Source organism: Clarias gariepinus, chromosome 27, assembly GCF_024256425.1.
Source record: "Clarias gariepinus isolate MV-2021 ecotype Netherlands chromosome 27, CGAR_prim_01v2, whole genome shotgun sequence".
In the NCBI taxonomy this organism is placed as follows: Eukaryota; Metazoa; Chordata; class Actinopteri; order Siluriformes; family Clariidae; genus Clarias; species Clarias gariepinus.
Genome location: NC_071126.1, coordinates 6,687,835 through 6,701,011, shown reverse-complemented (window position 1 = coordinate 6,701,011; position 13,177 = coordinate 6,687,835). Strand labels below are relative to the sequence as shown.

General features: G+C 38.2%; 2 protein-coding genes across 4 annotated transcripts; one reads left to right on the top strand and one right to left on the bottom strand.

Moving 5' to 3' along the window:
* Window positions 1–258: 258 nt before the first annotated feature.
* fam167ab (family with sequence similarity 167 member Ab) lies at window positions 259–6,642 on the bottom strand. Of its 2 annotated transcripts, none has more exons than XM_053489182.1 (3): window positions 6,566–6,642; window positions 3,729–4,098; window positions 259–906 (listed from the first exon to the last, which is right to left on the bottom strand). In XM_053489182.1, exons 2-3 carry the CDS (start codon window positions 4,089–4,091, stop codon window positions 643–645), a joined length of 627 nt encoding a protein of 208 aa, XP_053345157.1. In that variant the 5' UTR covers window positions 4,092–4,098; window positions 6,566–6,642; the 3' UTR covers window positions 259–642. The 2 variants fall into 2 exon arrangements, with proteins under 2 accessions (XP_053345157.1, XP_053345155.1); XM_053489180.1 differs by lacking the exon at window positions 6,566–6,642 and adding an exon at window positions 4,322–4,840.
* A 1,790-nt stretch (window positions 6,643–8,432) lies between these two features.
* enpp5 (ectonucleotide pyrophosphatase/phosphodiesterase 5) lies at window positions 8,433–12,531 on the top strand. 2 transcript variants are annotated; one of them, XM_053489045.1, is made up of 4 exons: window positions 8,433–8,468; window positions 10,495–11,354; window positions 11,456–11,632; window positions 11,770–12,531. In XM_053489045.1, exons 2-4 carry the CDS (start codon window positions 10,544–10,546, stop codon window positions 12,168–12,170), a joined length of 1,389 nt encoding a protein of 462 aa, XP_053345020.1. In that variant the 5' UTR covers window positions 8,433–8,468; window positions 10,495–10,543; the 3' UTR covers window positions 12,171–12,531. The 2 variants fall into 2 exon arrangements, with proteins under 2 accessions (XP_053345020.1, XP_053345021.1); XM_053489046.1 differs by lacking the exon at window positions 8,433–8,468 and adding an exon at window positions 8,714–8,790.
* Window positions 12,532–13,177: the final 646 nt, after the last annotated feature.

The window sequence follows — 13,177 nt, the reverse complement described above, 5'->3', positions numbered from 1 at the left end:
CTTTCTGGTTTGTCAGTAACATGACAAGTTCAAGCTAGTGGGGAATTGACTGTTTATAACTGTATTAAAAGTAACTACAAGCGGTAACCAGGTAAAGACAGACAGAAATCCCTATCAAGTCATTCATACAAAATGCCGCAGTGATAAATTACTGAGGTCCTGATTCGAGATACACTTATCTTTATATTTAGAATTATAACACACTTTTATATATAATAACTTTTACATTTTAGTAATGTGAAAATTTCATGAACATGGAGTAAACAGTTCATCATATTTACTGTATAAGATTATTTTCTTGTGTATCTGCTATACTCATGTCTGTAGAAAATTTTGTTTAAGTATAAACAAACATATAGAACAAAACTAATTTAAATCTTTAAAGCATACTTTCTCCAACCTCTCTAATGAAGCTTATAAATGAGGCTTGATTGTGTTATTAAAATTCCATATACAGCCTTTTATATACAATGCAGAAAGCAGTAAAAGCAAATAACATGATGTATCAGTTTCTTGTTTCATTACAAAATATGTGGCAAAATATTTGTTTCATATTCTATCAACGTTTTATACAGGTTTCTTGTTTTTACATTGGAGACATGGTGCACATGACTTGCAGTATAAGCCCTGTTTGCTTTTAGGCTAGCAGAGGGAGAAGCGTCTTGTGTTTATGTTCATCTTGGTGACACCAATCAAGCGAAGAGGTGCTGACAGACCAAAGCCAGGTGTAACAGGACCATCACACAGAAGATCAGAGAGCTCGTCTTGCTCCTCCAGGCCATACGTGGCATCGTTGAGCATCCGTCGGTGCAGGTGACACGTCTGCTCGATCTTTAGCTTGTTGATATCTCCTCGTAGGCGCATGAGCTGGCGGGCAAGCTGCTGGTCCTGCAAACGCATCTCCTTCTGCAAACGAATAGTGACAGACATGAGGAATCGGACAGGATGCAAATCCTTAGAGATATTTTTCGGCTTAGAGGGTAACACCCTTTTTTTTTTAACATGTGAGGTAAGACCAGCATGTGGAGGACTATAATAGCTAACGTTAGCTACACTGAAATTGGTTACATACAGTAGTTGTGCCTTGGATGGTGTGAAAATACAATACAATTGAGTATTTAAATAAAAATCATCTTTGGTAAAGGTTAAAGTACAGGGGTCCGTTCTTCGTACGTCGCTTGACACATTCGAGATGAATTGACACATCTAAGATGAGATCATCGTGCTAATTACGATCCGGCTAATTCGGGTCTTCGAGCTCACCTGTTGTTGATGATTAGTGTAGCTGGATTGAGTTGTCTAGGATTATTGCGCGTTCGTGCGTTGGTTTAAAAGGCGATATGCATCGACAGTAGAAACACTGATCACAAGCCCTCCGATTGGTTGACGAAATGGAAAAAGAGCGAGCTAAATTGTTTTTTGTAACACGTGTTATGCGCTGAAATGCCCCCCTGCCATGGATTGCCCCCCCCTACATAACCGCTATCAAATATTATATTAGAACATAAATTCATAGGTTAATGGTTTACAAATTACATGAGACAATAAAATAAAAGAAGCAATATGAAAATAAATATGTTGTATATGAAAAAATAGAAATAATAATATTTTTTCAAATACAACATGTATACTTTGTTTATTTTATAATAAAATTAGTTTCGTCCAATTTATCATTATAAAATATTTATTTTTAATATATATAAATATTTATTTACATATTTTTATGACAAACCCCTGAAAAATAAATGTGTTACAAAATAAACATTATACAAGAATTTGTACTAATGGTCTTGACGGCTGTCTCGTGCCTAGGGTTTATTATAATAGTAATATCATATTTGATATTAATAAACCTATGAATTTATGGTCATCTAATATTTGATAGTGATTGTGTGTGTGTGTGTGTGGGGTGTCCATGGCAGGGGGGCATATACTTTTCTTTTCCGACGTGAGTCAGTCCATGTCAGTCGTGCTCTTTAACCAATCAGTGTGACCTCGCCATTTCAACCAATCATAACCCGCCAGAAGCGCAGGCTAAATCCTGTTTACATGAACCTCCCGAGCAGGTTCAAGGTTCCGGATATGTTGCTATGACAACAAATGCGAGAAGCGCATCGAAGAATGGAACAATCCAAGATCAGGACAAATCCACAACAATTAAATCCAGCTAACTGAGTTAGCGACGTACGAAGAACGGACCCCAGCTTTGAATTCTTTGAGTTAAAGCAGCATAAACTTCCACAAAGGTTGCATTAATAAAATATATTTTTTTTATGTCTGCTTTACCTTTTATTGATGGTAAAGTAGTTCTCTTCTCCCCATTTAGCCAGTGGGGAGCCTTGTCTTAGCAATTAAATAATGTAAAAAAAAAAATTATTATTATTATTATTGTTGTTGTTGGTGTTTATGTGGTTGTTCATAATAATAATAATAATAATAATAATAATGATAATAATAATATTCATCATCTAAGTGTAGATAGAGAGATAGATTGGAGTAATAGATGTATTTGCTCTCATTCCTGCTTCCACATCTATTAAAGTGTAAATTCACAGTATTCGAATTTAGATCATCTCCCATGCAAACACTTGTTTGTGATTGTTGTTGAACAATCATGTATTCAACTAGTGGAAGTGAAATTCCCTCTCTGCTCCTTTTCACTTCTGCCTTTTTTTTTTTAAACAATTCATTGAAATGGCAACATTAACCAACATGTTCATCAAAATCTATTGTGCAAAATATAGAGAGGTTCCTTATTTACTACAAAGTTGTAATTTTGCTAATTAACCAACATGGTTTATAATATATATACACACACTACCATTCAAAAGTTCGGACACACCCTGTAATTCCATGGCCTTTCCTGATTTTTTATTTCTTTCTACATTGTAAAAAAAATGCTGAAGGCATCCGAAATATGCAATAATCACCTTTAAATAGTTGATATTGAGATGTGTCTGCTACTTATGCTCTGTAAAGACTTTATAACGCCTCTAATCTCAGGTGCTTTTTTGGTGATTTTTGAGGCTGGTAACTCTAAATGAACTTCTCCTCTGCAGCAGAGGTAAGTTTTGGTCTTGCTTTCCTGAGATGGTCCAGTTTCATCATGGTGCTTGACGGGTTTTGCAAATGCACTTAACAATACTGTTTTTGCAAGAACGGTTCCAGAACAGCTGACCTTCATGTCTAAAAATAACAACTCACTGTTGTAGTTATTGTTATTCCTTAATAACATCTTTCCATATGTGTTATTTCATAGTTTTGATTTCATAGTTACTCCAGTATTGTTCTAAATATAATAAATAAAAAAATAATTAAACAAACTTTGGACTGTACTGTAAGTATTATTGTAATCTCCAACAGCAGGGCTTCACTACATTTCTTCATTATGTCATACTTGTTAGATAAAACGTTCTGTTTTTATTGGGAAAGTATCAAAGAATTGAATATGTTTTCAATTGAATAATATTTACTTTGATCTATTTTTTTTATAATAAATAATTTACTTGTAATCGCTTTTAATGGGGCTTAACGCTCTCTGGGCTTTCAATATACTGTTTTACTCAAAGTAATGGACACTAAATTCAATACTCTGAATGAGAGGTTTAAGCAAGAACATGTCCAAAAACCTTAACCAACATAAAATGGAAACTACTAATTTAATGAAGTTTACAATGTAATCCCCCCTCACTGAACCTTACCTTAAACCACATTCAAATATCTCTTACCAGTTCTTTCCTTAGCCAGATGAGAGCTTCATCAATATTCCCAAACCCTTTCAGATTCCCGGAAGTCGGGCTGCATTCTTGTGTTAAATCCAACTTTTGGGCAGTTCTTTCAGGCCTGTGTGCATGCTCCTGTTCTGCACTTTGGCCAAACACAGTGGACATTGGTAGATCTGACGGTCCTTTGGCATTGGTAGCTTCTTCTACGTGTTCCTTCCACTCTTGATAGGAAGGTCTCCTGGTCTGTAGTCTAAGTCTCTCAGCCAAAGCCTTTAAATTTCTTAAATGGTCATCTGTCGCAGCATCCACGTTATCACAGTCCAGGCTACTGACATCGTTTATGCGAATCTGCGGCAGTGTTTCCATGGCTTTTCTAATGCAAAAAAAACAAGAGTAGTTGAAAAATATCCTGGAGATAAACTAAAATGCAAACTAATGTTTTTTCTTTTTTTTTTTGCTTTAGCTGATGATTAATGATGGTCTGGACTTTTGGAAGTGCAAGTGAATATGCAGGCAAAAGGGAATAAGAGATTCATGCAATTTATGATTAACATCCAAATAGAAAATATCCAAATCTCTGATTAAGCAGAATTTACATAAGCTTGATTCTTCTTTATAGTTAATTCAGTGATTTTTCTGCCAGTCCTCAGGCTAAAAACCTGATTTAGGGAATCCTGAAAAGAAAAAAAAATGCATATTAGAGTTTTTCACAAATTATCTGTTAACCATGTAGCTGGATTGCTAATAGAAATTTTCTAAAGTTTGGAATAATAAAATGACAGAAATCACTATTTCGACATAATTCTACAATCCATCTTTTTTGACCAGTAACTTTTCTAAAGGCTCATACTGAGTTTTTCTGTTCTACATCTCATGTCATGCTCTGGATCCTCCCAAGCTAGCTGTTGCCATGGTAACCTAAACCAGTCTATGAGTCAGCATTTTGCTGTCACATAAAACACATCTATAAGTGACATATAAATGGCAGCAGTATGTATTTTTACACTTCCATATAGAATATATTAATATTAACCCAACTGTACAAATGCCAATTAGTGCTTCAGTACAAGTCAATGTCATAAACAAATCAGTTAAAAATTACTTGTCTTGTATGGTTTACTCATAACGCTTATTGGGAATCACTAACCTTACGGTTAAGTTGGTGATATTTTTTGGACTGAGTGTCAAATTCTACAGTGTTTTGTTAAACCACACTTGCTGATGGTTAATAAACTTATATTTTGTTGCCATTTTTTCTACATGGTACTTGGTATGTATTTGTGTGTTAAAGAAAGTGAAAAATTATAATACAAAATTTATATTCAACTTGATAGTTGACTTAAGTTCAGGTCAGTATCTCTAGATATTTCAATATTCCAGCAACTACTTAAAGTTCCCATTCATTAAGGAATGAATAAGATGAATAATAATACATTTGTATAAACATTTATTCAATATGTGACCTAAGCAAAGAATAATGGCTTAATGGCATTGGCTATTGATTGAGCCAATAATAAAATGTCCATCCGACGCAGTTTAATAAGGTTAAACATTTGTTTAGAAATAAAGGCATATAAGAACAGATTGCCATTTTATTCAGTAGCCTGATAAATGTAATCTATCTTTAGATTCCATAACTTCCTATGATGGCTCAGGAAAAAATGTTTCTGCCTTACAACTCCTGAGTCAATGGTTAGATCCTGATCTTTGCTGTCTGCATGGGTATTCTTTTGGGTTCCCAGTTTCCTCCAACCTCGCAAAACACTCATGTAGATGGATTGAGTGCTAATTTGTTTCTGCTGCCATGTAATGGAAAGCTCTCCCGTTCTGGATTTATTCCTACATTGGCCCAAGGTTTCTGGAATATGCTTTAAATCCACCACAACCCTAAGCAGTGGTTACTAAAGCTGAATGAATGAATGAATCGATCAATCAATAAAAGGAAGTCCCATCCAAAATAATGACATATAATGTGTACTTATATGTTAGTCTTTCAGCTTCTCTCATCAAGGTGTCACCATAGTGGACCATCCGATCCTTGGCACAGTTTTTTTTGCTAAATGCCCTTCCTGACACAACTCTCCTATTTTTATTTGGGCTTGGGACCAGCACTGCGTCCAGTGGCTGGGGTTTGGGCGGGAATTGAACCTGGGCCTTGCGCATGGCAGGCAAGAAACCTACCACTGAACCACCAATGTCCAGACACGTGTAACTATGTTAGAGCCAAACACACAATGTTCATAAACATCTGTCTTAAGCATATCCTTCAGATGCACTTTGGTGATAAAGCCTAAATGTTGATGCCTTACTTCTGGGATAATCTTAGAAAAGTTGAGTGTAGAACTCTGAAAGGTTCTCTGGCTTGCCTTCCATGGAACCATTCTGGGTATGAGTTATTTTTATTAGATTCAGATTAGATATGTTATTGATTCTCTTGCTTGTTTATTGGGAAATTGTAACAAACTCCTTTGCTTTGTAATCCAATAATGTGATCTAAAATATACCATCTTAGTAAACTCTACAACCCAAATTGCCTGTTGGATCTCTGAGCCTTTCAGAGGAATACTCAGGTCTGTCTGCGTGCAATACATTCATGCAATAATATCTTTCCCTTTGAATCCTGCACATCCTTCAAATGGTGCAAACTGCACAGGGAAACATCAGAAACATCTGCAGACATACAGAAGTCATATTCCACTACGGAGCGCGCGCAGCATGATCTAATCAAGGAGTGATTAGATAAGAAATTAAATATGTTTTGCAGTTTATTTGAAAAAATAGCTCGAAATTGTAGAAACGTGTGCCATCGGGTGCATATAGCGCTGTTGAAGGAGACTTACCAGTTATATGTCTCTGAAGACGAAGGAAAAGAAGACGCACGTGAAGAAAGAAGAGAGAGTTGAGCGCTCGCTCGCGCTGTTCCTACTCTCCACTCGTTTTTGAATGAGAAACGGGGAAGGCGCGCGCGGGGAGGGGGGGGTGTTGCGTCAGTCTCTGGTTACCAAGGAGACAGCAAATTATCTGATCACATCCTTATAGTTTGCACAGCAGCCAGGCTGTGGTCTAACTTCACATTTCCACATGACACGGTTGAGTGGAGCCCGTGAGCACCGAGCACTGCACACAACTGCTCCCTCTGCAGGGGACCTACTAGTGCAACTATTACAGCCTTCCTAGTAGTGCAACTCAACAATGGTCTATATAAATAACAATGGTGTACTTGCAGGCTTCTTTCTTTCCTTCTTTCTTTCTATCGATCTTGCTTTCTTTATACAAAATACAATTAGGATGTGCACCAAAATCAAAGCGCTTTATCATTTTTTCCATCCACCTAGGAACCTTTGTAGTTTAACTAAAGACTGTGGAGGCCAATAGTGACCATTGTGTTTATTCCCATTTTGTACTGTACAACTGTGGTAAGACCTCCTGTCAACACTCACATTCCCACACTATGGGCAATTTGAGAATGGCAGTTAGCCTAATCTGCATGTCTTTGGTATGGGGGGAGAAAACCGGAAAGCCTCGAGGAAACCCCCCAAGCACGGGGAGAACATGCGCACAGACACAACACCATCGTGCCACCTTTTCTCATTATTTATTACTAATAAGCTAGTGGTCTCCAAAAATCTTGTTAATATTATTAAGAAATAAATACATAATCAATTAATGAATTAATAAAAATAATAAAAATAATTATTAATAATCGTAAAAGAAAAAACATCTGTGCACTCCAATATTGACATCTTGTGGTCAGAAAGATAAAGAGCAACTGGTATATGCTGCTGCAGCTCTGGATTACAGCTAATAAAACTGTGTCCGCGTGATTTGTAAAACATTCCTTTATATATATATATATATATATATATATATATATATATATATATATAACACAAAAAAAGCAGTATTGAATTATTTGTGCTATACACACAGACAAAGCTACAGTTATATACTATGTGGATAAAAAATTCTATTAAATTCAATTGTATTTGTATAGTCATTTGTACAACGCCATGGTGGCTTAGTGGTTAGCACTGTTGTCTTGCACCTCTAGGAGATGAGTTTGAGTCCTGCTTCAGGTCTGATTGCATGGAGCTGGCATGTTCTCCCCCTGCTTACTGGGTTTCCTCTGGGAACTTTGGTTTTCTCCCACAGTCCAAAGACATGCAGATTAGACTAATTGGCGTTCCCCATAGTATGTGTATGTGTATGTTCCCTGCAATGGATTGGCACCCCGTACATGTTGTACCCTGCCTCATTCCCTATGTCTTCTGGGAAAGGCTTCAGGCCCACCACGACCCAGGATAACGCGGTATAGACAAAGAGTAAATCTATTTGTAAAGTGCACCATGAGGAAACTGTATAAAATGCAATCCAAGCTTTCTTCATGGATAATTATCATATGAATTAATCAGACCACATGGGATCATCCTCCATAAAATAAAAAAAAAACCTTTCCAGTGTATGTTAATGTGTTTATATTTGGGGAGATTATCATAGCATACAAATTGCTGTAAGTAGGTGTTGTAAATATTTCGTAAATGTAAAACAATCAGCCATCAAACGAACATAGATTTAGTGTGATTATTATAACTACTGAGGTAGAACATAATACATCTTTAATGCGTCTGGCTATTTTTACATTTTAATTATGTTAACGACTTTCTGTGGGCGGGACTTCCTGTTTTCGACACCGTTATGTTTTACCCCCCCTCACAGCCAGACTGCGCGCGCCACTGTTGCGAGGTAAGGTCTCTCTGTGATGTTGATACTTTGTCATTTATTGCATTTGTCATTTATTTTGATTGTATTAGGAAAGTAGGCATGGGCGTTATATTTAGACACAAATGTGTGTGATGTCGCTCCAGCCCTGTGTGTCGCAGACAGATAGATGACTGTAGCAGGAGGTTGGGTAAATACTGATCATCCGATATGCATCTTAAGTCTCTTCATTTTTTTCTGTGGTGTTTGCATGTCTACAGAAGATACCATACTATAAATAATATCATTCTCAGTAGCAGTAGCAGGCGGATCTGCTGGACCTGAGCTGCACTGGATGACGTCATCGGTTGGTACTGAAGCCCTTTCTGCCTAACAGCTGTGCTGTGTGCATTTACATCTGTGTGTTCATGCACATATGTGTTCATTACATGCACGATCCTCTCGGCCATGTTAGGACTCGGAAGCACCTGTTAGAGAAATCCTTAAGACTTGACATTCATGCATGGTAGCACCGGTCAGTGTCTAAGTATTCTTGATAGATGAAACAAAATAAAATATCAATTGCCCTGAGGTTACTTCTTCCTTTAGACCAAGCAGTCTGTAATTCCTTGTTATTTGGACATTGCACTAATTTGGACCTATCAGGGAAAAAAAAAAGATCTTTGAAATATGTTGTTTATTTCAAATGTTTTTTGTTTTTTTTGTAAAAGTGGGATAGTGGTTAGCACTGTCGCCCTGGTGGGTTTCCTTCCAGTTCTCTGGTTTCTACCCACAGTTCACATACACATATGTATGTAGGGTGTGAATGCATGTGCACGTGTTGACCTGAGGTCTCAACCATGATTGGAAAAATGAGAATAAATATAGTGGTAATCACCATTGGCCTCTACAGTGACTAGTTAGACTACAGACGTTCCTTAATGGATAAATGAATGAATGGATGGATGGATGGACATTTTAGATGCCTAACACTTAAAACATACACAGACATAGTGTTAAGACATTGCACATGGTTTACATTTTGCACACTGGCACATTGTTCTGCTCATGACTGATTTGCTTTTCCATTTAAATTCTGTTTTATTTCTTGTACATAGTGTACATTATACCGCTAAATGTTTTCTATGTTTGTATAATTGTAAATATAAAAGTTTATTAAAGTATCAGATGTTCACTAGTGAAGTGCTGGTATAATTGCATTAGTTTAGCAGGATTATATAGAGAAATAAAGGTTGTCAGTTATGTTATTCTGCACAATCAAAAGTCCTGGTTTGACTTGGATGCTCCTTGTGTTAAGTATACATGAATAATTGAAACCTTACATACATTAAAAATGAACCATTTTGGTGCAAGTCTATGAGAGAATATTTCTTGTATGTTTGCATATAACCCAGATTAAGGATGTTCAGAAATGTTTCTGGCAAATTGTACCTATTGAATAATTTCTTAGATTTAGATACTTTGAAGCACAACGAAGCACAAATTGCTGAAAAACGTTAAAGCTGGCTATGAGAGAAGGGTATCAGAAATTCCCCAGATCTCAATCCGACCAAGCAGCCATGCAACTTACAGTACTTAAAAAATCTGCTGCTAATGTACTAGAGTTTTTGAGGATTCATGCCGAGAGGGTTCAGAGCTGTTTTAGTGCCACAAGGGAACCTACACAATATTGGGCTTAATGTTTTGGGATTTAAACAAATGGCTGATCAGTGTATTTAGTATTATGTATGCATGCTTGTGCAGTTTATGAGTGCAGAAGGCATTTGCTTCAGCGAAAGGTGGCACGGATACAATCCTCTCGGCGGCTGACACAGGCCCGCAACACTGAATCTGATTTAATCTGAACACAGTACCTTATTGTATTTAACATACTTTCCAATCTTGGTTCTCGCATGCTGTCCAAGTTGGTATCGGTTCAGCATGAAGCCTTAACTGATGCTAATTTCAGAGCTCTGATCTTAATATCATTTCGAAAATGTAAGAAAGTAGATCGGCTCTTGCCTAGAGGGACTACATTAGATGTGCATCATGAATTATTTTCTTTCCACAGGTTCCATCTGGCATCAAAGTGCAACCTGAACGTTGTGTTAATAAGGAAGATGTACTTGCAAAGCTGCCTTCTAGTATTGCTGCTGCTGCCTCTCTCACACCAGTACGAGCATCACAAGCTGCTCCTAGTGTCGTTCGATGGTTTCCGCTGGGACTACGTGAACAGGGTTCCCACACCCAACTTCCGTGCCCTGATGGAGGAGGGGGTGCAGGTGGAGCGGGTGGAGAACACCTACATCACCAAGACCTTTCCTAACCATTACACTTTAGTGACAGGCTTGCATGCAGAGAGCCATGGCATTGTAGCAAATGAAATGTATGACCCAGTTCTGAATCACTCCTTCTCCATGGATGGACCGGAAATGTACGAGTCTCACTGGTGGGAGGAGGCTGTTCCGCTGTGGGTGACCAATCAGAAGGCTGGACGGAGGAGCGGGGCTGCCATGTGGCCTGGATCAGATGTGTCCATCGGTGGAATATACCCGACTCGGTACATGCGATACAATGCCTCAATGTCTTTCGAGAGGCGTGTAAAGAAGCTGATCAGCTGGTTCTCGGGACCAGAGGCGATTAATTTCGGGGTGCTGTACTGGGAGGAGCCTGATGAGAGCGGACACAACGTGGGGCCCGAGAGCCCGCTTATGGACGTGGTCATCGAGGACATTGATGTCAAGCTGGGCTTTCTCCGAAATGAGCTCAAGGTGGCAGGGCTTTATGACAAAGTCAATCTCATTGTTACAAGTGACCATGGCATGACACAGCTGTCACATGACAAAGTCATTGAGCTGGACACCTACGTGAGTCGAGATCTCTATACGTGGATAGACAAGAGCCCAGTGGTGGGCATTCTACCTAAAGAAGGTAAGTTTTTGCGAAGGTTGAGACACCTATAAATTTTATATCTAGGTTTGTATCAGGGACATATTAACACACTGCCAACGTTCTTCTGTTCCTTTACCCAGGTAAATTCGACGAAGTGTATAATTTGTTGGAGAATGCCAATCCTAACATGGTTGTATACAAGAGAGAAGATATTCCCTATATTTTCCACTACAAACACAATGCAAGAATAATGCCCATTATTATTGAGGTCAAAGAAGGCTGGACTATTGTACAGAACAAAACCGGACCCTTTATGTGTGAGTATAAGTGTCATTAATACCCTACTGTTAGGTGCTAAATCGCTTTGGAAAACAACAGCAATTTCAACTGAAACAGTGAGAGCCTTTAAAAACAAACAGTATATGCTTTTGTTCCTGCATTTTGTCATTCACAGTGGGCAACCATGGCTATGATAACCAACTTCCCAGCATGCATCCTGTCTTTGTTGCCCGTGGCCCATCGTTCCGCACGGGTTACACCAAGGCCTCCATGCGTTCGGTGGACCTCTACCCACTCATGTGTAGCATCCTGGGCGTCCAGGCACTCCCCAACAACGGCTCCCTGAGGAGTGTGCGGGATCTGCTGGTGGAGACGTTCACACCCAGACCTGTACCTCCATCCGTTCCCAAGGAGCCCTCGTATGCATGGGCTGTGGGCACGGTCCTGGGCAGCTGCCTCGTCCTGGGATTCCTCATTATGGTGGTGAAACAGGCGACACAGAGGCAACTGCCCACTTTGCCTCTAAGCAACAGGGAGATTTCACAGCCCTTACTGCAGTATGAATTACGTCTTTAATGAAAAAGCTGCGTTTCTTATTACATGCTTTTTCTTTTAGATGAAGTGAAACTTACAGTACGCTCTCTAGCGGTAGGCTCTCAGAAGCATGTAGCATTGTTCCACTCTGGTGCTTCAGGGCCGGTTTTTAACCATTTGTTAGTTTCTAGTTGTTTAAATTTAAACCCGAGATAAGGTCACGTTAATTTGTGTGCCAGTGAAAGAGGAAGACGACCAAATCAAATCAGCATGCCAAGGTTTAGCAACCATAGAGCAATACAGCAAGAGAAGTAACAGGTCACCAGTCTAACCAATCCTTTAAAATCTGCAAGTTTTTATAATTTTAATTTACAAACAGAATTTTTTTCCTTAAAAAAAACAAGTTTTGTTCTATATTTATGGAATGTTTAACATGTGATAGTTCTATTTAGAGGAAGGACATTGGCATCTGCTAATTCCTTTTTTATACATGTTGTGTTTGATTCGTTGGGATTTCTTCAATCTAGTAAAGTGCAATGGCTACATGCTTTTGATATTTTATTTGTAACGCTGGCAGAATGTTTTTTTTTGGGTTGTTTTTCGGTGGTGTTGATGTTATTTACAAGTAGGTAGTGAATCTGCCTCTGTGTTGCACTAAGATAACTGCAAGCTAATCAGGCTTTGTAGAAAGTCTAAGGGAATGGAATGGTTTTAGATCAGTTGCATTTTGCACAATTCTCTGCCCCCCCACCATACTTTAAAATTTTAAGGGATTTGTGCCAAAATACTTTAGCTACTATTGTGTAAAAATATGGTATTGATTTTCTAATTTTACACTTTTACATGAGACCCCAAACTGGGGAGAACCACTGTGATTTACCTTTTACAGGTACAGACAACAAAAAAAGGAAAAAGAAAAACACACTTTGACATAGTTATTGCTAAAGCATTTAGTTTGTTCATATGTTGCTTGTAAAATGTTATGCTTTTATGCTAAAAATGAAGAAAAAGCTTAATGACTATGATGGTGATTGTTTGACCTTATGTGA